Source organism: Arachis duranensis, chromosome 1 (assembly GCF_000817695.3).
Source record: "Arachis duranensis cultivar V14167 chromosome 1, aradu.V14167.gnm2.J7QH, whole genome shotgun sequence".
Classification (NCBI taxonomy): domain Eukaryota; kingdom Viridiplantae; phylum Streptophyta; class Magnoliopsida; order Fabales; family Fabaceae; genus Arachis; species Arachis duranensis.
Window position 1 is genome coordinate 2,240,033 of NC_029772.3, and position 18,384 is coordinate 2,258,416.

The 18,384-nt window shown below is 31.8% G+C and overlaps 5 protein-coding genes and 1 non-coding gene across 10 annotated transcripts; 3 read left to right on the plus strand and 3 right to left on the minus strand.

Moving 5' to 3' along the window:
- The first annotated feature begins 178 nt into the window (after positions 1-178).
- Positions 179-4,591, plus strand: LOC107482004 (GDSL esterase/lipase At5g55050). The gene is made up of 5 exons (XM_016102405.3): positions 179-561; positions 1,471-1,616; positions 2,682-2,915; positions 3,467-3,713; positions 4,300-4,591. The coding sequence occupies exons 1-5, from the start codon at positions 300-302 to the stop codon at positions 4,518-4,520; spliced, it is 1,110 nt and encodes a 369-aa protein (XP_015957891.1). The 5' UTR covers positions 179-299; the 3' UTR covers positions 4,521-4,591.
- TRNAF-GAA (transfer RNA phenylalanine (anticodon GAA)) lies at positions 2,005-2,077 on the minus strand. The gene has a single exon. It is a non-coding gene; the product is annotated as a tRNA-Phe (tRNA).
- A 199-nt stretch (positions 4,592-4,790) lies between the features above and the next one.
- Positions 4,791-8,124, minus strand: LOC107482453 (DNA-directed RNA polymerases II, IV and V subunit 12). The gene is made up of 4 exons (XM_016102985.3): positions 7,810-8,124; positions 6,145-6,258; positions 5,909-6,001; positions 4,791-4,983 (listed from the first exon to the last, which is right to left on the minus strand). The coding sequence occupies exons 2-4, from the start codon at positions 6,182-6,184 to the stop codon at positions 4,961-4,963; spliced, it is 156 nt and encodes a 51-aa protein (XP_015958471.1). The 5' UTR covers positions 6,185-6,258; positions 7,810-8,124; the 3' UTR covers positions 4,791-4,960.
- A 170-nt stretch (positions 8,125-8,294) lies between these two features.
- Positions 8,295-10,334, plus strand: LOC107482377 (uncharacterized). The gene is made up of 4 exons (XM_016102864.3): positions 8,295-8,526; positions 9,369-9,476; positions 9,657-9,721; positions 9,813-10,334. Exons 1-4 carry the CDS (start codon positions 8,440-8,442, stop codon positions 9,958-9,960), a joined length of 408 nt encoding a protein of 135 aa, XP_015958350.1. The 5' UTR covers positions 8,295-8,439; the 3' UTR covers positions 9,961-10,334.
- Positions 10,335-12,485: 2,151 nt separating this feature from the next.
- On the plus strand, positions 12,486-14,064 carry LOC107482283 (small heat shock protein, chloroplastic). The gene is made up of 2 exons (XM_016102764.3): positions 12,486-12,885; positions 13,540-14,064. The coding sequence occupies exons 1-2, from the start codon at positions 12,672-12,674 to the stop codon at positions 14,019-14,021; spliced, it is 696 nt and encodes a 231-aa protein (XP_015958250.1). The 5' UTR covers positions 12,486-12,671; the 3' UTR covers positions 14,022-14,064.
- Positions 14,065-14,368: 304 nt separating this feature from the next.
- On the minus strand, positions 14,369-17,983 carry LOC107482087 (uncharacterized). 5 transcript variants are annotated; one of them, XR_008002363.1, is made up of 10 exons: positions 17,746-17,983; positions 16,970-16,995; positions 16,550-16,634; positions 16,229-16,438; positions 15,670-15,792; positions 15,331-15,388; positions 15,179-15,252; positions 14,853-14,941; positions 14,654-14,775; positions 14,369-14,581 (listed from the first exon to the last, which is right to left on the minus strand). XR_008002363.1 is itself a non-coding variant. In XM_052253618.1 (9 exons), exons 1-9 carry the CDS (start codon positions 17,875-17,877, stop codon positions 14,500-14,502), a joined length of 912 nt encoding a protein of 303 aa, XP_052109578.1. In that variant the 5' UTR covers positions 17,878-17,983; the 3' UTR covers positions 14,369-14,499. The 5 variants fall into 5 exon arrangements, 4 of the variants coding, with proteins under 4 accessions (XP_052109578.1, XP_015957998.1, XP_052109584.1 ...); XM_052253618.1 differs by lacking the exon at positions 14,853-14,941; XM_016102512.2 differs by having other exon boundaries at positions 14,369-14,775.
- Between the last annotated feature and the right edge of the window lie 401 nt (positions 17,984-18,384).

Sequence of the window (18,384 nt, forward strand, 5' to 3'; positions counted from 1 at the left end):
AATTTTTTTGAAATATATAGACGAAAAAAAACACCACCATAAAATCAGTGTTGGTTGAGTATATGGACAGTACTCTTTTTTTGCTCCACTATCTCTTAGTGATTCATACACTAGCCTTTAATTTAATCAGAATTCTGTTCACACATATTTATTACACATATATCATCACATTCACATACCCACCTTTTTTTTTCTCCTTTAAATTCTTGCCAACCATTCTGAGCCTTCACATACCATAAATTAATACAAAAACCTAACTCAATTCCAATAATAATCTAGTGAGTAAGGTACATCCCAAAATGGGGAAAAGTGTTATTATGCTTTGGAGCTTTTCCCTCCTCCCCTCTTTCTTCATCTTCATGAACTTGTTGGGATTCTTAGAGGCTCAAAATAAGACTCCAATTGTTTATGTGTTTGGTGACTCTCTTGTTGATGTTGGCAATAACAATTACTTGGCTCTTTCTATTGAAAGAGCTGCTCTTCCTCACTATGGTATTGATTATCCTACAAAGAAACCAAATGGGAGGTTTAGTAATGGCAAGAATGCTGCAGATTTTATTGGTAAGTCATTTAAAATATTCATTAGTTCATTACAAATATAAAAAAAAATGATAATATTTGTTTTTCAAATATTACAAATCAGCAGTTCATTCTTATAATTAATCATATTATATCATCAAGTTATGAATATTACAAATCATTAAACTCGTGTCTGCTTCATATATTATTATATTCTCTCAGTCTTAGCTTATAAATAACTATTTTTTAAGGTTAAAACTGTAATTTTATCCAAAAATACATGTCATTTTAGAATTTATATATATAATATTAATTTATTTTTTTCTAATTTAATCGTTATTTTAATGGTCTCGTTAATTTGTAATAGTTATTTGATAATTTTTTTGCTAAAATAAATATATTTCAAATACTTTAAAAAAACACACACACACAAATTTTTCTGTTCGAAATTCGAATCATTCCCTATTTGATATTTCCTCAATATTTTTTCATCTATGAAAGTAAGAAATTCATGATTGATGATGGGATGACTCCCAAAAAACATATAAATAGCATAACATGAGAGTCAGTTTCATGCACTAAATTTAAAAAAATTGATGTGTGAACTGTGAAATATAAATAAAATAAATAAAGTGGATTAATAGTAAATATAATTTTCTATCACTGCATTAAAAAATATATACAATTTTATTTACTAACCATTTTGCAATATATTTTTTAACTTTTTAATACTATCTTTCTATTAATTTAAAATAAATTTGTAGTTTTTGTAAATATAATGGATTTTTATTTTAATCTCTATAAAATTTTTCATTAATTTAACTCCAAAAGTTATGTTAGTTATCATAGCATTGGCTTATTATTCTTTTTATTGAAGCATGAACTATATATATAACTTTGATGCTAATATTTGGTTCAAATTAAATGAATGATGAAATTGGTTGAATGAAGCTGAGAAATTGGGGATCCCAACTTCACCACCTTACCTCTCCCTAGTGTCCAAGTCCCGCAACAACAAGAATGTGTCATTTTTGGGTGGTGTTAGCTTTGCCTCTGGAGGTGCTGGAATATTCAGTGATAAAACAGATGAAATTTCTGTAAGTTCATTCAATCTTTCTTATTCCTTTCTTCAATTGCTTTTTTTTTCTCCCTTTGTTTTACCCTGTTCATACATTGTTATATGTTGAAAATAATGGGACCTAGCTAGGATTACTGCATTAGGAGTTGAATAGTCTAGATTGAGGATCCAAATATCATTAATATCAGTTTTTGTAATCTCTGTTTGGTAGTTAAAGGAACTGAAAGAGACCTTCATACAATCCAATTTATTTTTCCACAAACTGGGACAAAAAGTGGGGCATGGAAAGAGGTGGATTTTATGGAAGTGGGGTCCATGAGAGAAACATTGATTAATTAAAAGACTTGAGATTTAAGGGACAAGAATGACCAAATACGCGTATACACAGTCAAAATAAAATTGAAAATTGCGGTGAGCGTGGATCGAACACGCGACCTTCAGATCTTCAGTCTGACGCTCTCCCAACTGAGCTATCCCCGCATGTTAATATTTATTGCATTCAATGATAAATAAAAGTGTACAAGTAAGCGGAACGACATAATATTATCCCATTATAAAAGAGAGAATATATAATAAATATTAACATGTGATATATGGATATTGAACACAATATGATACAGAAGACACGTGTAATCAATAAATATCATATTTAAAATATGTTCAATAAACAAATATAGTAACTCAGCAAAGCATTTGTACTTTATAGATAATAACAAAACTATTTTACAAATAATATGGAGTTAAAATTTTATACAATAAAAAATTATAAAATCTCTCGTGACAAAATTGATTAAATGTCAGTTAAAAAACAAATAAATAAAAAGCGATCTTGATCTTTCTTATGATGCTGTCCCAAAATAAGCAATCCTCACTTAATTATTATTATTAAAATAATACTATGAAATTAACATTTTAAAAATTATTTTATTTATCTTAATTCTAGAATTTAAATAATAAATTTTCAATCTTAAACTCTAAATCATAAATCTTAAATTTTCTAAAAAATAAAATTGTTTAGAATTAAAAAATAACTAATATTATTGACTAACTAAAAGTTAATTTTCTATATTATTATTATTTGCAGAGGCAAAACATACCTTTGCCAAATCAAGTGGACTACTACATCAAAGTGCAAGAGCAATTGAGCCAACAAATAGGAGAACCAGCACTTCAGTGTCATCTCTCCAAATCCATCTTTGTTGTTGTGATTGGAAGCAACGATCTCTTTGGTTACTTCAACTCAAAGGATCTTCAAAATAAAAGCACCCCTCAACAATACGTTGATTCCATGACTTCCTCCCTAAAACTTCAACTACAGGTAAAAAAAAAAAAAAAATCTATTTAAATTTGATTCTAATATGTCGTCTATTTTAGCTCCCACTTTTAGTAATCCATTAATCTAATAAATAATTGTATGCAATTGGATGCTTAAAACTGTTTTTGAGTGAAAATGCACTAAACCATGCTTAATAATTATGATCAGAGGATTATCAAAAAAAAAGTTTGATTAAGAAAAATTAGACGTTATCTAATTCAGACATGGCAAATTAAAATGTTGGCATGACAAGATATAGTTTACCAACATTTAACCGCCAAATGATCACTTAAACATAGTAAACAAGGTGAAAACTCAGGACCAGTCGACTTCACGTGAAGTTGATAGCTGAGAGTCGTTAGACGAAAATTTAATCAAATCAGTCAAATCATTTAACGGCTCTCAATTATCAACTTCACATGAAGTCTACTGCACCTGAGTTTCCACCAGTAAACAAACAACAAAGAATAAAATAGATCATTTTTAAATTTTATTGGAATCAACTCTTATCTTGTATGCATTTTATTATTTTTGATTTGGTATTTATTTGGCAGAGATTATACGAGCAAGGTGCAAGGAAATTTGAAATTGCGGGAATTGGTGCAATTGGATGCTGTCCTTCAAACAGGCTTAAGAACAAAACAGAGTGCTTCTCGGAAGCCAATTATTGGGCACTTAAATATAATGAAGATCTTAAAACCTTGTTGAAGAATTGGCAATTGGAGAAAAAGGACATAAGATACTCCTACTTCGATACTTATGCCGCTATCGAAGATCTCATTCAGAGCCCAATTTCTTATGGTATTGTTATCACATGCATATATACTTATAAATCATAATGATAAATAAAAAACTCATATTGCATATACATCTTTTTATTATAATTAGCATATATATATATTGGGAGTTAGGACACTAGGAAAATACCTACAAAACTTGTCTTATATAATTTCAGTCTTTTCCTTTTAAAAAACAATAAAAAGTTAGTAACAAATAAGAGAACTAAACAACACAAAACAACAGTAACCACAGTTGGTACTTATCGACTCCTAATCATTTCCGTGGATTTAATGAGTATTTAACTGCTCGATAGATAAAATTTATCGTGCATAAAAAATTATTCAACTGTGTAAGTCAACAAAATTTACGCTAAATATAAACAAATATTATATATATAATCTTAAGCTCTCTTCTTAAAAGACACTTCAATTTATAACTCATTAAAAAAAAGAGAAAAAAATGTAAAACTCTACAAGTTTGTTGTCCTTTATGAATTTGTGAATTTTGATTCTGGTCTCCATTAAAGAAAAATAATGTTCCAAAAAAAAAAAAGTTTAGATTTAATCCCTATATCTCATTTTTAAGAGTTCATATGTGCCATTTTCAGGATTTAGAGAAATAAAAACTGCTTGTTGTGGAATTGGTAAGCTGAATGCTGAACTTCCATGTCTCCCAATTTCCATTGTTTGTTCCAACAGACAAGACTATCTTTTCTGGGATCCTGTCCATCCTACCGAAGCTGCTACTCGCATCTTTGTCGATAGACTTTTTGATGGACCTTCAAGATATGCATCTCCTATTACCATGAGACAGCTTGTAGCTGCTTGAATTTCTTTTTTCTTTTTCCATTTTATATCTTAATTTGTCCTCAATAATACAATATGCCATTGTTCTTTTAACTTGTGATTGTCAAGTAGCTCAAAAAGTTCAAAAAGGCTGACCAAAAGGAAATAGAAGAGAGGGGGCAACAATGATAGAGTAAAGAGGAAACATAGTTTACATATATGTTTAGTCTTTATAAATTTGGGTTATGTTGATTTGTTATCCTATTTTTTTTGTACTTTTTTCGTATCATGCCATATAGTAGTAGGTGATCCATTTGCTTTAAAAAGTAAGAATTATTTTAATAGTTCAAAACTCGAAGGATCATTGATGGTTATATTTCACAAGACTTCGGTAAAACAGAACAGCACATTCACATCACAATTTCATTACAAGTCTATAACGGTTGCATTGGAAAATACTTGCCAACGCCACAGCAGTTTTCGTCAACGTGCCTCATACTGGACAACTGCATAAAAACCAAAGAAAGAAAGATGTAAATGAACAGTGTAGATAAACTGCATGTATGCCTTAAAGTAGTGCATCAAATGCAAGCATGTCATTCTCAGAAGAATCCCAGTCATTAATAATTTTCCATTTTTCAGTTACCTAGGCACAGCGAAGATGGTCAGCATTCAACAATAACATATGATGTTTTTGATTGATCTATATTTCATTTCACATTGGGTTTTGTTGTTCTTATTGGGTTATATTTGAAAAAGGAGCATTGGAGCAACGGTTAAATTGTTTAAGGTTCAGTGCTTCCGCCAAACTCTTTTAGATATAACTTATCAGATGAGCAACTACCCAAAATGATGAAGAGGAACAAATCATTGCTGACATGATTGGGTTAATTAAACTCCTAGACCCTCCTTCATAATTTTCTTTAAAAAAAGCATCAAATTCGAACGGTGTATAGTTGTTAGGAATCAAGCAAGATTTCCGAATGCTCGGATGAAAACTTGAATCTCCAAATAAACACAAAAATAAGCCATGTTACTACTTCTAAATACGAGTACTTGTTATTGTACTAACTTCTAAGGAGGCAGAGACTCAAACCCTATGTCAAAAATCAAAGGTCAATTATGTTGACTAATTTGGAGCCTAAACATGCAACTACATTTTAAAACCTAAGAGAGCTTAACTGTAAAGATATATTTCCGAATGAAACTCATTCGGGTAAGGTGTTCCCAATTTTACCCCCAACCAAAATTAGGGTTACGATTACCTCCATTATTCAAAATAAACCATCCAAACAAAGTGCACGTTTTCACGTATTGAAAAATTAGGCGTCCATGAACAACACATTACATAAACTAAAATTATGAGAAAACAAGAAAGGAAAATTGAAAAACAAGGATTATGAAATTCAAATTGTAAAAGAGAGGGCTTACTGCGACGAGTGCGCTTCTTGTAAAGGATACGGTAGCCGCACTCTCTGCACTGTATAACATCACCTGGTTTCAGCGTATTCTCCATACCACAATCTGCACAACGAAGAAACAAATGAAAAAGAAAACTTCAAAAACACAAATTGTCTTTCAGAACCCTAAAATCCAAAACCACTCATAGGCAGAAGAATTATCAAAGAAACAAATATGAGAGATGAGATGAGAGGAGAAAGAGAAACCTCCGCAGATGTAGCTAACTGGCTCAGCTGGAGGATCCATCGATGGCGCAGGTTTCTGAGTGATCGAGAGACTAAAGATTTTAAGTTTCAGGTTTTGGTGCAGCCAGCAACACACTATAAAAGAGGGCAAAGAGATATGTTTTAGCCACTATTCTGAAAACCGAATCAGTCATTGAACCGTTATAATTATTGGTTCATTAATTTATTAGTTTAACCAGTTTAATCATAATTCAACCGAAAAAACCATTTTTAATAAAATAATAAATAAATTATAAATAAACACTCTTAAAACATCATTATAATCTAATATAAACTTTAAAATATCTTCTAAATTTAAAACACTTCATGAAATGTCTTCAACAAAAGTCTTAAAATCTTTAAAAAAACTACAAATTTAAAAGATAAATAAAAAATAGGTTTAATTACCGTTGGTCCCTATAGTTTCGTGAAATTTTCAATTAGGTCCCTATACTTTTTTTCCTTTTAATTGAGTCCTTGCACCAATTTTTTTTTAATTGGGTCCCTACACTTTTTTTCCTTTTATTTAGGTCCCTATACCAATTTTTTTTTTAGTTGGGTCTCTATAAAATTAAGCCAATTACTACTAAGAGAGACTTAATTAAAAAAAAATTAGTGCAGGGACTCAATTAAAAAGAAAAAAAATATAGGGACCTAATTGAAAATTTTACAAAACTATAAGGACCAACAGAGTAATTAAACCTAAAAAATATACCTAAACATAAAATGCCAACATAAAAATTTGTTATCAATCATCCTAAGTTAGTAAGGCTTGGACCATTGTTGGAGCATACAAATTTTACTCCCGAGAGAGTATGAGGAAGAATGATAATGTTTTCGAATCTCGTGGGAGAAAGTAGTAGTTCGATTTCTACTAAATCCAACACCTAAATATATAATACATTAATCAATGTAAAGATAGAAACATGCCTGTATTCATTAATGCAATTGCAATGCTTTGGTTTCAGTTACATGAAAAATTTTCATACTTGTGCAAGCACAATTGTCATTTTCTTTTACCCCTGTTGTTGCTGTCAAACTTACACGAAAAATATCTCAGATACACCTCAGTTTAAGCTTTCAATTTCAACAAAATAAAAGCCATAGATTATAGATAAGAATACAATCAAGATTGGAGAGTATTTGTGAACTAAGAACCATAAGGAACGGTTGTATTTATATTTAATCTGGCAATTCCTATCTGTAGTTTACATTTTGAACTAAACTAGTCCATCCAAGCCATCATTTAATCTAATCAAAAGTGAACCACAAAATCATTTGACAAAAAGAAATAGCACTTCAACTGCTATTGTCATCTTTAGGATTCCACTTTAGCTTCCTCAGGCTGGAAAAATAAATAAATACATAAAAAGGAAGGAAAAAACCCTCCAAGTTTTATAACATGTTCTGTGTTCTGAAATTAATTAATTGTTAAAACTTAGGTCAATATCAGTTAACAACTCTTGATACAAACTGCAAACCATTGGTTCCAATCCAATTCCAACTAACCTCCATGCGAACAATATATTAAAATTAATCTCATAAATAAATAAATCTGATCCAAATAATCAATAATCTCAGTAAATTAAAATCACAACACAAAAAAACCCAAAAGAAAACGAACAACAAGCGATGATTGCCACTGACCTTCGAAGACGATGCCGACAGAACGTTGATTGACCGGACGGACGGCGGCACTGGCTCAACGGACGCGCGGCGGCACTGGCTCGAAGAGAAGAGAGGCTAGGGTTGGAGAAGGGGGAGTGATTCACACTTCAGAGTTCTGGCTTCTGGTCGAGTGAGAGACTGGGAAGCACGGTCGCGTAAAGCAGTAGGGACGACGGGTGGACCAGATTCGACGGCGGCGGTAGGACGGTGGCGGTGACACAGCTTGAAGAGGAGAGTGACGGAGGCTAGGGTTTTCTTAGAGAGGGGGAAGCAAATGCGTGAGAGACAGAGAGGGTGAAGCTGGTTCCCTTTATCTAATACCCAAAACGGTAACGTTTAAGGCTGGAAGGTCAAAACCGGCCGGGACCTGGTTCGGTTCGACCGAAGGTTCAGGCCGGTTCATCGGTTCTACAAAGAAACAAAAGGAAAATCATTAACATCCTTACAAATTTCAATTTCCTTTCTTTTACTCTTGTTTCAGTATTTCACTATTTCCTTTCAAATAAACACAGTATCAGAGCCTCATTTCTTTCTTCATAATAGAATCTAGCCTGAGTTAGGGATAAAGGAAAAGAAAAAGAGAATTCGATCAAATCCCTTGCTACCTTGATGGCCATGGCTGCGATTCGGAGCATCAACACAGTAGCAGAGGCTATGCCCCGACTCACCAGGTTCTCTCTTCAAGCCCCAAAATTGGTTAGCACTTCTTCCCTTTTTTAATCAAAAAAGGAAATTTTTTTTTGTTATTTTTTTTAATATTGTTTACTGCATGATTGAGTTAGAATATGAAAGTTTATTTCTTAGCTTGCCTTGAAAAAATGTACATTCCTTTTTTCCGAGAATAGGGTAGAAGTTTAGAAGAAGGAAAATTTAGCTACAAATATAACAAAATGTTACTTACTATTAGTACAATGTTCCTGTAATTTACTAATTTATTTGACTTATGCACCTTTAATTGAATCCCGAAGGAGAGAGAGAATCAAATCTTTTTGCTATAGTGCACTATACACCATATCTGAAGTATTTGGTTGGAGTATAATTCACCATGGGATAGGATGAGTTGTTTGGCTTCTATTTGGTGTAAAGGTCATGAATTTTTTGAATGTGTTTCTTTCACAAACATGTTGAAAGATTAGAAAGGTACACGCTGTAAATACTGAATGATATTCTTCTTATATATCATTTAGTTTTTACAGAAAAGAAAAGAAAAGAAAGAATGTTGTGTATTTAACTAGGGTATAACTGGGTTGAGTATTGTGCTATTTGGGTTTGAAAGGGTGTTTTATGTTGTATCATCATTACACAAGTGGAAGCTGTAGAAAAGAAGGAAAGCATTGTTGTTTTGTGTTTTGTGTTAATTGCACTGAACTCTCCTAATGTTAGCTGTTGTTACACTATACACGACACGTAGTGGTTAAAGGCTTTGGTTCTGTTGTATCCTTACTTGTCATATTGTTCTTGCATCTTGAAACAACTTTCTTTTGGAGAAATTATGCTTATTTCCCCTACCTTATGCATGATTCCTGGACTGTTCTCAGGTGGAGGTGGAATTTGCCGATGGTCATGTATTCAAGTTGTCGGCTGAGTTTCTAAGAATAAACAGTCCTGCAGTTGATGGAAAAATCAGATCAATTGGAGGTGAAAAGGTACTTGCTTTCTGCAACTCAGAATGCTTTTTCAACTGTGCACCATTTGGAAACTATATCCTGAGTTTTAGTACACTTTCATAATTGAATCAATGAGGTCTCTTGTCTGATTAATCTTCCTTGTTACTTCTTTTTCTGTTGTTTTGATTTGACTACATTCCAATTGATCCCTCGAACCAGGTAATATCTGGGAGACGGCACGTGGGAATCATGTCTGCAGAACCGGTAGGGAACTATGGGGTAAGGTACATCAAACTTAGACATTAGATCTAAATTTCAATATCTAAATCCCTCAAACTGGAATGTGATGCATAGTTGATGAATTGGATTGTTCAGGCTTAATTTTGATGACTTGCACAAAACCGGAATCTATTCCTGGGATTATTTCTATCACCTCGGAAGTAACAAGTTTACCCTCATGAGAAATTACATCAAAACACTGAAGAAATACGGGCTAAGCCGGGATCCAAGCAGAAAAAAATGATGCAGGCATCCGCTTCTTGATTGGCCAAAACTGGTTTGAAATTGTGTCAGTTGACATCATGAAACTTGTGTTTGTCTTTGGATAGCTTCATCTGTTGAAATTGCAAAACTGAATTTTGTATGAGATGTGAAGAATATTGTTTCAGTGAAGTATTCATTAATTATGAAAGGATGAAAGAAATAAAGGAGTATTCTTCTTGACCCTTTTCTTTTCTTCCATTACAATTATTTGCTAGAGTCATCTGAACCCTGCCAAAATCCCTATAACGTTCGTGTATCTTATTCCGTATGACTATTTCCGTAAAATTGTTGTTATAATCTGTGTCCCCCAAAAAAAAGAATATTGTTCCTGTTCCTCGTTGCTGTATAGTTTTTTTTTTCTATTTTTAGTTTGTGATTTGATTGATGATCTATGTTATGTTTGAAGTATGAAATTGTAATTTGGATCATAAAACTTGGGATCCCAACATCAATTGTTGCAACTAACAGCATTGTGGTACATTGTCAAAAAATGTAAAGTCGTTAAGGCATCCCGTGACCTTATTCTCATTCTTTCTCTTCAAAATTATTTGTGGTCCCTCTTTAATCTTCTATCCTTGTGCCTTCACAAATTGGGGCTTGAGGTTTTATTTGGGTGAAGATGAGAAGAAAGAGTTCTTTTGAAGAGTGTGTATGAAGCCACGATGGATACTTTGACAGTTACCATGGATCATAACTAATGCTCTCTCTCACTGGTTTAACATTTGGTTTAAGTAACATTTAGCTTTAATATCTACTGCAACAGCTAGTGTAAGCATTAGGTCTTGTTAACTGCATTGTTAGTTTTGTTAACTGCATTGTTAGTTTGTCATTCTTTCTGGATGATAATGGTATAGCTAGAAGTCAAGATCTATTTGCATTGTTTGCAAATACATTTATTTAGTTATGTTCATTGTCCATGACTTTGGATATAAGTTTGTATTTTATCATGTTATTTTTAATATTTTCTAGTTGTAATTAATGTGATTGGAAAATGATGGTAGTGTACTATATTTTGTTTTAAAATATTTCTTTTATTTTATTTTTTTTTTACATTTTTAATGATCAGTAGTGTAATAATAATATAGATTAATTTTAAAAAATTATATTGACAGGTTTGTGAAGGTTTGAAACCTCCACAAAATAGCTGTTATTTTTAAAATGAAAAGGTCTTTTTGTGGGAGTTTTGAACCGTCACAAACATTGACCAAGAACTGCCACAAAAATCCAATATAAAACTTCTACTAAACACATACAAAATCTCCACTAAAGGTTTTTAAAAATCCCGACAAAAGACTTCGTGGCACGTCAAATTTTAGGGGTTTTAGTAACTTCCACAAATAAAAGAAAAAACTCCCACAAATAAATAAAAATCTTTGTAGTGAAAATCACAGGTTCACAGGAACACACAGCAAATTATTCCAATCCAATAATCTCATAAGTCAAAATGATTCGATAATAATTCAACCTAGTAACAAGTTAAAACAACAAAATTCACGACTTAACTAACAATAATTATTCATAATTATTCAACAATCTTTCAACAAAATTCATTTGTTGAGTACATCTTTTTATTGAGTTATTATTGTGTCATTATATATATTCTGAGTATAATTTATGAATATTGTAGAATAGAAATGTAAAACTATAAACTTGTTATATATGCTATATATGTAGATGATATGAATAAACTTAACATCAGATATGTGCATTTTAATTTGTATGATCATCATTTAACAAATAATGTAATTTTGAGTTTTGATGTTTTGTATTAACTTCAATATAGGAGACAATTTAATTATAATTTAATGGTAAAATTCAAATTCGTCTCACTAAAACTATTAACCTAAGAGTCCGAATTTGTTCAAATAACATAAATATATTTTCTTATAAATTATAATTAATATAATAATATTAATTATTTATAATAAAAAAGTACGCAAGTTAAAAGTTTAATTAATGTGAATTAAATACATATTTTAACAAAAGAGACAATACATTAATAAAAAAAATATATTTAAAAAAACATATCCATCCATCAGTTAACATATTGAATATCTTTATCACAAAAAAAATTAACATTTAATATTTATTTTATATAAATGACTAATTTAATAATCAATTTTAATATATAAATAACATAATTAAAAAAAATAATGGTTTTTATTATAAAAAATTATAATGTGCGAGATGCTAACTTACACATAATTTATGTATTTTAACAATTCAATACCCTGTTTGGTATGTATGAGAAATATAATGGAGCCAACTTACTAACAAATAAACTAGGTTTAATAACTTTAAAGTTGGCCTCTGTAATATATAAATTCTTGGAATAAAAAACTAATTTTTTGATAATTGATACAGAAATTTTTAAAAATTAATTTATGATATTTTTATTATTTATTTATTTATTTATTATTATTAAGGTGAGAATTAGGAAAGCTTGCTGTGGGAAATTGTTTTTTCTTTTTGACAAAAATAGGTTTCATGATAATTCTCTTCAAGCCCAACCAGATAAATCAAAACTGATGGAATGTGGAACATGCGGCTACTGGAGTGGATTGCATGGAGAAATCTAGAACTCCAACCTGAGATGCCTCGAGAAACTTCCAACATATCCTATAAATTTCATCAATGCTAACGTCATCTTCTCCCGTGATCATTTCTTTACTCTCGCAACAAGAAAATTAAATGGCCTCAACACTTCCAAATATGAGTTTCTGTGCTCACCCTTCATCTATAAGAGTTTCCAATACCAAATTGTTACCATTCTCAAGAGCAAGGAATGTAATTTTCCACAACAATGTAAAGGCTACTGCCGGAAATGATGCAAGCTTCCAGAGGACAAAGCAGCATCAACAATTGCAGCCTAAGATGAATAAGGGACTACAGTCTTCCCCCAAAGGTAATGGGAAAAAGAAAGGTCTGATTTACCAATACTTCATTCCCTTGTCATAATTCAATGGTTTTGTCGCCTTTAACTGTTTTTGGGGACTTTTCTATAGTTTCAATCTTCATGTTATTTATCTTTTCATTTTATAGGTACGGTAAAAATTAATTATTGTATTAATTATTTCAACTAAGATGGTTTCAGTAAAAACTAGCCAAATGCGTGAATTTAAAACCTCTATATGGATGGTATTTATGCTAAGTATTAGGATATTTTTTTCTTTGTAAATTGGATGGTTCTAAATCTGTTTTCTAATTTATCATATTTTAGGCATTTAGAGAGGGAAGGAGGGTGTAAAGACAGAAGCTAATTGAATCAGTTTTCGTGTTTTACGTTGCAATAATACTTAACTTATCTCCTCTTAATTTAAATATGGTGAAACATTTAGTAACCAATATTTTAAATCATAAATAAATAAAATTAATTATTATATTTATAATTAACTAAGTTATTTTATTTTTGGCTGATTTAGAGTTAGTTTCATATATTTTTTTAATTATTTTATAAATATATGATAAAATATAAAATATATATTAAAAATATATGTATTCATACAAAAGTATAGTGAGTGGTTTGATAATTAATTTTTTTCATTTTTTTGAATTGCAGTGCTGCTGTTGAACCAGTTTCCAGAAGCAAGAACAATGAGACAAATGTTGGACACAATGGAGAGGATTGTGGAGAACCCATTGTCATACAGCAGCGCTTCACCTTTGATCATAACCGAAAACGGTGAATACAATAAAGGGAAACTGCCGTGGTTAATAAAAGAAGGGAAGAAAGATTACAAGATGAGGTTTAATATGCCAGGTATGAACAAGAACGATGTAAAGATATGGGTTGAAGAGAACATGTTGGTTGTGAAGGCAGAGAAGGAGCAAAGAGTGCACCATGAAGGTCAGGAAAATGGAAGTGAAGGGCATGAAGATGACTGGCCTGCCAGTAGCTATGGTAGATATAATGACAGGATTGCCCTTCCGGAAAACATTGAGTTCGACAAGATTAAAGCGCAGGTCAAAGATGGAGTTCTTTACATAACAGTTCCAAAAGCAAGTAACGCTGCAAAAAAGATTGACATAGATGTAGAGTAACCGTAATCTCGTAGTAAAGTTTGTTTCATGGTTATTAGAAAACTGCGATGGAATCTTTTGTGATTAAATTACAGGCCTATAATATTCCCACTCGAGTTTATGAATTGCTTCCAAAATCATTACTTAGGTAAACAAAAGAATCAAAGCAACTATGGTTTATTCATGGCTACATTCAGTGTTGTCTAATTTCCGACTTTTACCAAGTTATGATGACATCTAACATTCGTTGGAAATTAGAAATCTAAAATCTGTATACTTGTTTTTAACACACGTTTAATGAATCAGAACATTAGTGGCTAGTATCATATTTAAAAACAAAGAATTTTAATAGAAGTTTACACTGATGCTACACAATGAAAAGGTTTGCAAATAGATCCTGATCAAGTTTCAACAAACAAAAAGAACACGATGATAAGGTATAATTTTTCTTGTTAGTGATGTCAGTTAGAATCAAATACAAAAGCCACCACGGGCGAATTCAATCCTGCAGCTCAAATTTGTGTTGAAATTGGCTTACAACAAACATGCAAAACGAGGAGCAGATTTGGCGGTCTTTCTCGCTCTTCTCCAACTGCACTCGTCTATGGCCGAATTGGGAGTGCAGTTGTCACAGATTAGTAAACTTACTATGCATTCTGAAAGTGTTTGAGAAGCGAGAACTTCCGAAGGTGACAGATCTATCCATTAAGATGGTTTTTTCTTTCTGCCAGTTTGAGTGATGCGCCTCAACAGTTGAGTTTCCCTTTTCATCCCTCTGTAAGACAAAAATCAAAACCTTATCACATCCATTAGCAAGTTGCTTGGAATCTCTGATAAATGAGTTATATATACCTCTGATATAAGTAGATATAGAGATAGTAAAGTAGCAGCAGCATCAAAAGCAAAATGGAAGCAACGATGTAGAATGCATTTGTCTTCTTCTGCATATACCAAGAAACCAGTTAAATGAATTCAAACGAATTATATTAAATAGATTCATTTCCACCACATAGTTGGACAAAGTATTGAGGAGTCTTTGAAAATCCACTCTCTCATTATTATGCAATTTGTCAAGTTAAATTCTTTCAGGATTTCTGAATCTTGATTTTTCAGAATGATCCTCTTAAGGTAAATTAAAGAAAGGGATAGAAATCATTTATATATTTTAATTAAATTACCCGGCGGCCTCTGGAGAAAGGTTTCCTGCTTCCAGTGCAGCTGTGCGCATCACAGAATTGGTGCAAGAAGAATTCTGACAAATTGTGAATGTAAGAAAGCAGTAGCTGCCAATAACGCGCAACATTTTACAGAAAAGAAACTAATATCGTACCATGGAGTCGGCTTGCTGCAGGACCGTCATTAACAGGAAAACAACTATCTGCTAAGCTCTGTAGAAAACAATTAGAGACAGACATAAATTGTTTATACCATCAATTTAGCCCTTGAATACTTAATAACATAGACAATTTAACCTCCGAATAACTAAATAAGTCCATTGTGTTCAAATGATTTACTCAATTTGATAAATTTCCCAAACCCACATAGCAACTGATGTTGCACTTGTTTAGTCCTTCAAGGGCTAAATTGTCAACTTTTCAATCTTTTGAGATAAATTGGTGGCTTGAAACAAATCTGGTTAAAACAAATGAATAGACAGACTGATGCACACCTCGCACAGATGTTTATTTCTTGCAGCAGCAGCAGGATTACATTTTGATTTTTTCAACCCAGAATTGATTTCAATGTCACAGTGCAATGCGCCACATAGATCTGCTAAGCACTGGCTCTGATTCTGGATCAAGCACAATGATCTTTCGGTTAGTGATGCTACTACATGTCTACATGTCATGTTGAGCAAAGAAAGCCATAAGTCTTTTTTATTTCTTTCAACAGAATTTCTAGTTTGAAAATTCAGACAGGCCAATATCCAATATCTTAATATCAAAATGATAAAAGAATACTATTGACAGGAAATCGTTTATGCTTAGGGAAATTAAACAATCAAAGCATCCAACAGACATAACCCCAAATAAGGGATCTTTTTTTTCTCATCCTTAAGAGGATCAACTAGTTACTATCAGTCAACAGCAGGTTTCTCTATAGTAACCGTTAAAATAAGAAAGCATAGAGAAGCTTAGCTTAAATAAACTAGAGTGACCCGATGACAAAGCCTAGATCTAACAGTGGTAACCTTTTAAAAGAGAAATTGTATTGAAGAAACATCTTACCAAATTTAGCAAATTGGAGTGTCTGTTATCAAAATGTTGGTCAAGATATTTCTCTTCATAGAAAATTTTCTTACAGTAACCACATTGCCATTCATTTATGTTAATGTGGGATTTATGTTGTTCCTGATCTCTGTATAGATCATTGTCAGGGTGAAACTTACAACTTCTTGAGATATGATATTTTTCTTTCTCCACGAACGGCATCAAATACTACAGCAAAATCAATGTACGGAGCAAATGAACATCTCATCAGTTATATCATAATGATACAACAAGGTCATAGTAGCATCATGCAAATCACAAATTTGAATATTCTAATACCTCCTGAATGATCTTCTGTGCTGCTCTGCTTCTTTCTCTAGAGCAATGTATTTGATGATTACCATCCTGTTCCTGCTGCAGAGTTCTGAATAGTGACATTATATATTAGGCACACCAATTCCTGGAAAGTGAAAAAGGAACGAAGCACAAACATATCGATTGAACAAAAGTAAGAAGAAAACAATTATTCAAGTATATCAAAATAATGATTTCTTTTTTTATATATATTTTTACTTTCTGGACAAAAGATACATAAAACAAAAGATGGGAGTGTATTAACTATAAAGTATGAGCCACACACAATTTATGTTATTTATTTACTTCACCTTACTAATAATAGTATCACAAGGGCGTGAAGAAGTTAATACTGACACACAAACTAAAATTGTTGTTTCATTGCTCAAGATTAAATTCACTCACCTTCCAGCATTTGAATCTATATAACCCTGTAACAAAGGAACAATAAAAAATTATTTTCACACTGCCACGGAAATGGGAATTGAAACAAATTTGCAGAAGTCTTGAACAAAACCAAACAACAAAAAGTAACCAGGGATCCAAATTGTAACCAAGGATTATTCCAAATTTAAAAAAAAAAAATAGAAGAAAGAAAGAAAGAAAGATAAAATGGCGCACGAAATCCTTATGTACCCTTACGCAATTTCAATTCATTTCTGTTCTAATACATATTCGTACTCATACAATACAAGCAACCCATGGTAACCAATGAAACGCTTCAGTTAAAAAGGTGTAGCCAAATAACAATTACTAAAACACAGCATGATCTCCACTAGAAAAATCATACACTATGCTTATTGGTTGTCAACGAACCAAATCATTTTCCACACTCTAGAACCTAATTTCATAAAATCCAAACACCGCATGAAAACAGAATTAAGCATTCAGGCAACAACTTGAAGCAATTACTTAACAAGAATCAACATACACTATGAAATTAGCCTCTCTATTTTCATATAAATAAGAAGTATCACAACTTAAACCTTTATATTGCTGCAGCATAATGAACCAAACCCTCACATATTTGCATTCTATGGTAAATCCAAAATCATACAATTCAAACAGACAAGAATTTACTTCAGCAAGATTCTCACTCCATAAAAAATTGCAACGTTCAATAATATAAAACAATAAGAAAAATAAATAAAACGAATTTGTATTTATTTTTGGGGAATTACTTGATCAATGCCTTGAGAAGTTGAAGAAACCCTTGCAGGCTGAAGAAGAATGCAGAATAGAACCAACGTCAACAGCATCTCCATTGTTCTCGAAGATTCTTCTTTCTTTTCCTTCCAAAGAGACGAGAACATCTCCGAATCCTTGATGAACGGAAACGATTGAAACTTTGCATAAGAAGAAAGAAAGGAAGAAGGAAAGAGAAAAGAAAAAAGGGAAAAACTCTAACGCAGTATTTCTTCTCTTGCGAGTTAGGAAGTGGAAGCACGCCGTGCAGACACGAGAGTGTAGCCTATTGGAATATGCCACGTGTCCAACCCCAGAAGGCTAAGATTTTCGTTTGACTTCTTTGGTCTAACCGTATTGACCTTCTAAATTTGTAACTTTGAGTCAATCAATAATCTTCTACTAGTGGATGTAATTTTGTGGCTAATTTTTTTCATATTGGTTAAATATATGTCTAATATATTGTTATTAGAAGATTAGGTATTTTTTTATATGGTGTTTTATTTAAATCGGACGGTCCGATTTGTTTGAAGAAAAAAATACACTACAAATCGGAGGGTCCGATTTGTTTAAAAAAAAACTACAAATCGTAGAGTCCGTTTTGTATTTTGTATTTTTTTATTTTTTAAAATAAA

What these genes read in the sequence shown, in the direction of transcription:
- LOC107482377 (XM_016102864.3), top strand. Translation starts at nt 8,440, where the DNA reads ATGGCCATGGCTGCGATTCGGAGCATCAACACAGTAGCAGAGGCTATG. An exon ending in GATCAATTGGAGGTGAAAAG is followed by an intron (nt 9,477 to 9,656) that starts GTACTTGCTTTC and finishes CCCTCGAACCAG; the next exon opens with GTAATATCTGGGAGACGGCA. An exon ending in GTAGGGAACTATGGGGTAAG is followed by an intron (nt 9,722 to 9,812) that starts GTACATCAAACT and finishes TGGATTGTTCAG; the next exon opens with GCTTAATTTTGATGACTTGC.
- LOC107482087 (XM_052253618.1), bottom strand. Translation starts at nt 17,877, where the DNA reads ATGTTCTCGTCTCTTTGGAAGGAAAAGAAAGAAGAATCTTCGAGAACA. An exon ending in ATAGATTCAAATGCTGGAAG is followed by an intron (nt 16,635 to 16,969) that starts GTGAGTGAATTT and finishes GTCACTATTCAG; the next exon opens with AACTCTGCAGCAGGAACAGG. An exon ending in GAAATAAACATCTGTGCGAG is followed by an intron (nt 15,389 to 15,669) that starts GTGTGCATCAGT and finishes TGTTTTCTACAG; the next exon opens with AGCTTAGCAGATAGTTGTTT.
- LOC107482453 (XM_016102985.3), bottom strand. Translation starts at nt 6,184, where the DNA reads ATGGATCCTCCAGCTGAGCCAGTTAGCTACATCTGCGGAG. An exon ending in AGTTAGCTACATCTGCGGAG is followed by an intron (nt 6,002 to 6,144) that starts GTTTCTCTTTCT and finishes TTCGTTGTGCAG; the next exon opens with ATTGTGGTATGGAGAATACG. An exon ending in CAAGAAGCGCACTCGTCGCA is followed by an intron (nt 4,984 to 5,908) that starts GTAAGCCCTCTC and finishes GTTTTTATGCAG; the next exon opens with TTGTCCAGTATGAGGCACGT.
- LOC107482004 (XM_016102405.3), top strand. Translation starts at nt 300, where the DNA reads ATGGGGAAAAGTGTTATTATGCTTTGGAGCTTTTCCCTCCTCCCCTCT. An exon ending in GAATGCTGCAGATTTTATTG is followed by an intron (nt 562 to 1,470) that starts GTAAGTCATTTA and finishes GGTTGAATGAAG; the next exon opens with CTGAGAAATTGGGGATCCCA. An exon ending in CCCTAAAACTTCAACTACAG is followed by an intron (nt 2,916 to 3,466) that starts GTAAAAAAAAAA and finishes TTTATTTGGCAG; the next exon opens with AGATTATACGAGCAAGGTGC.
- LOC107482283 (XM_016102764.3), top strand. Translation starts at nt 12,672, where the DNA reads ATGGCCTCAACACTTCCAAATATGAGTTTCTGTGCTCACCCTTCATCT. An exon ending in ACTACAGTCTTCCCCCAAAG is followed by an intron (nt 12,886 to 13,539) that starts GTAATGGGAAAA and finishes TTTGAATTGCAG; the next exon opens with TGCTGCTGTTGAACCAGTTT.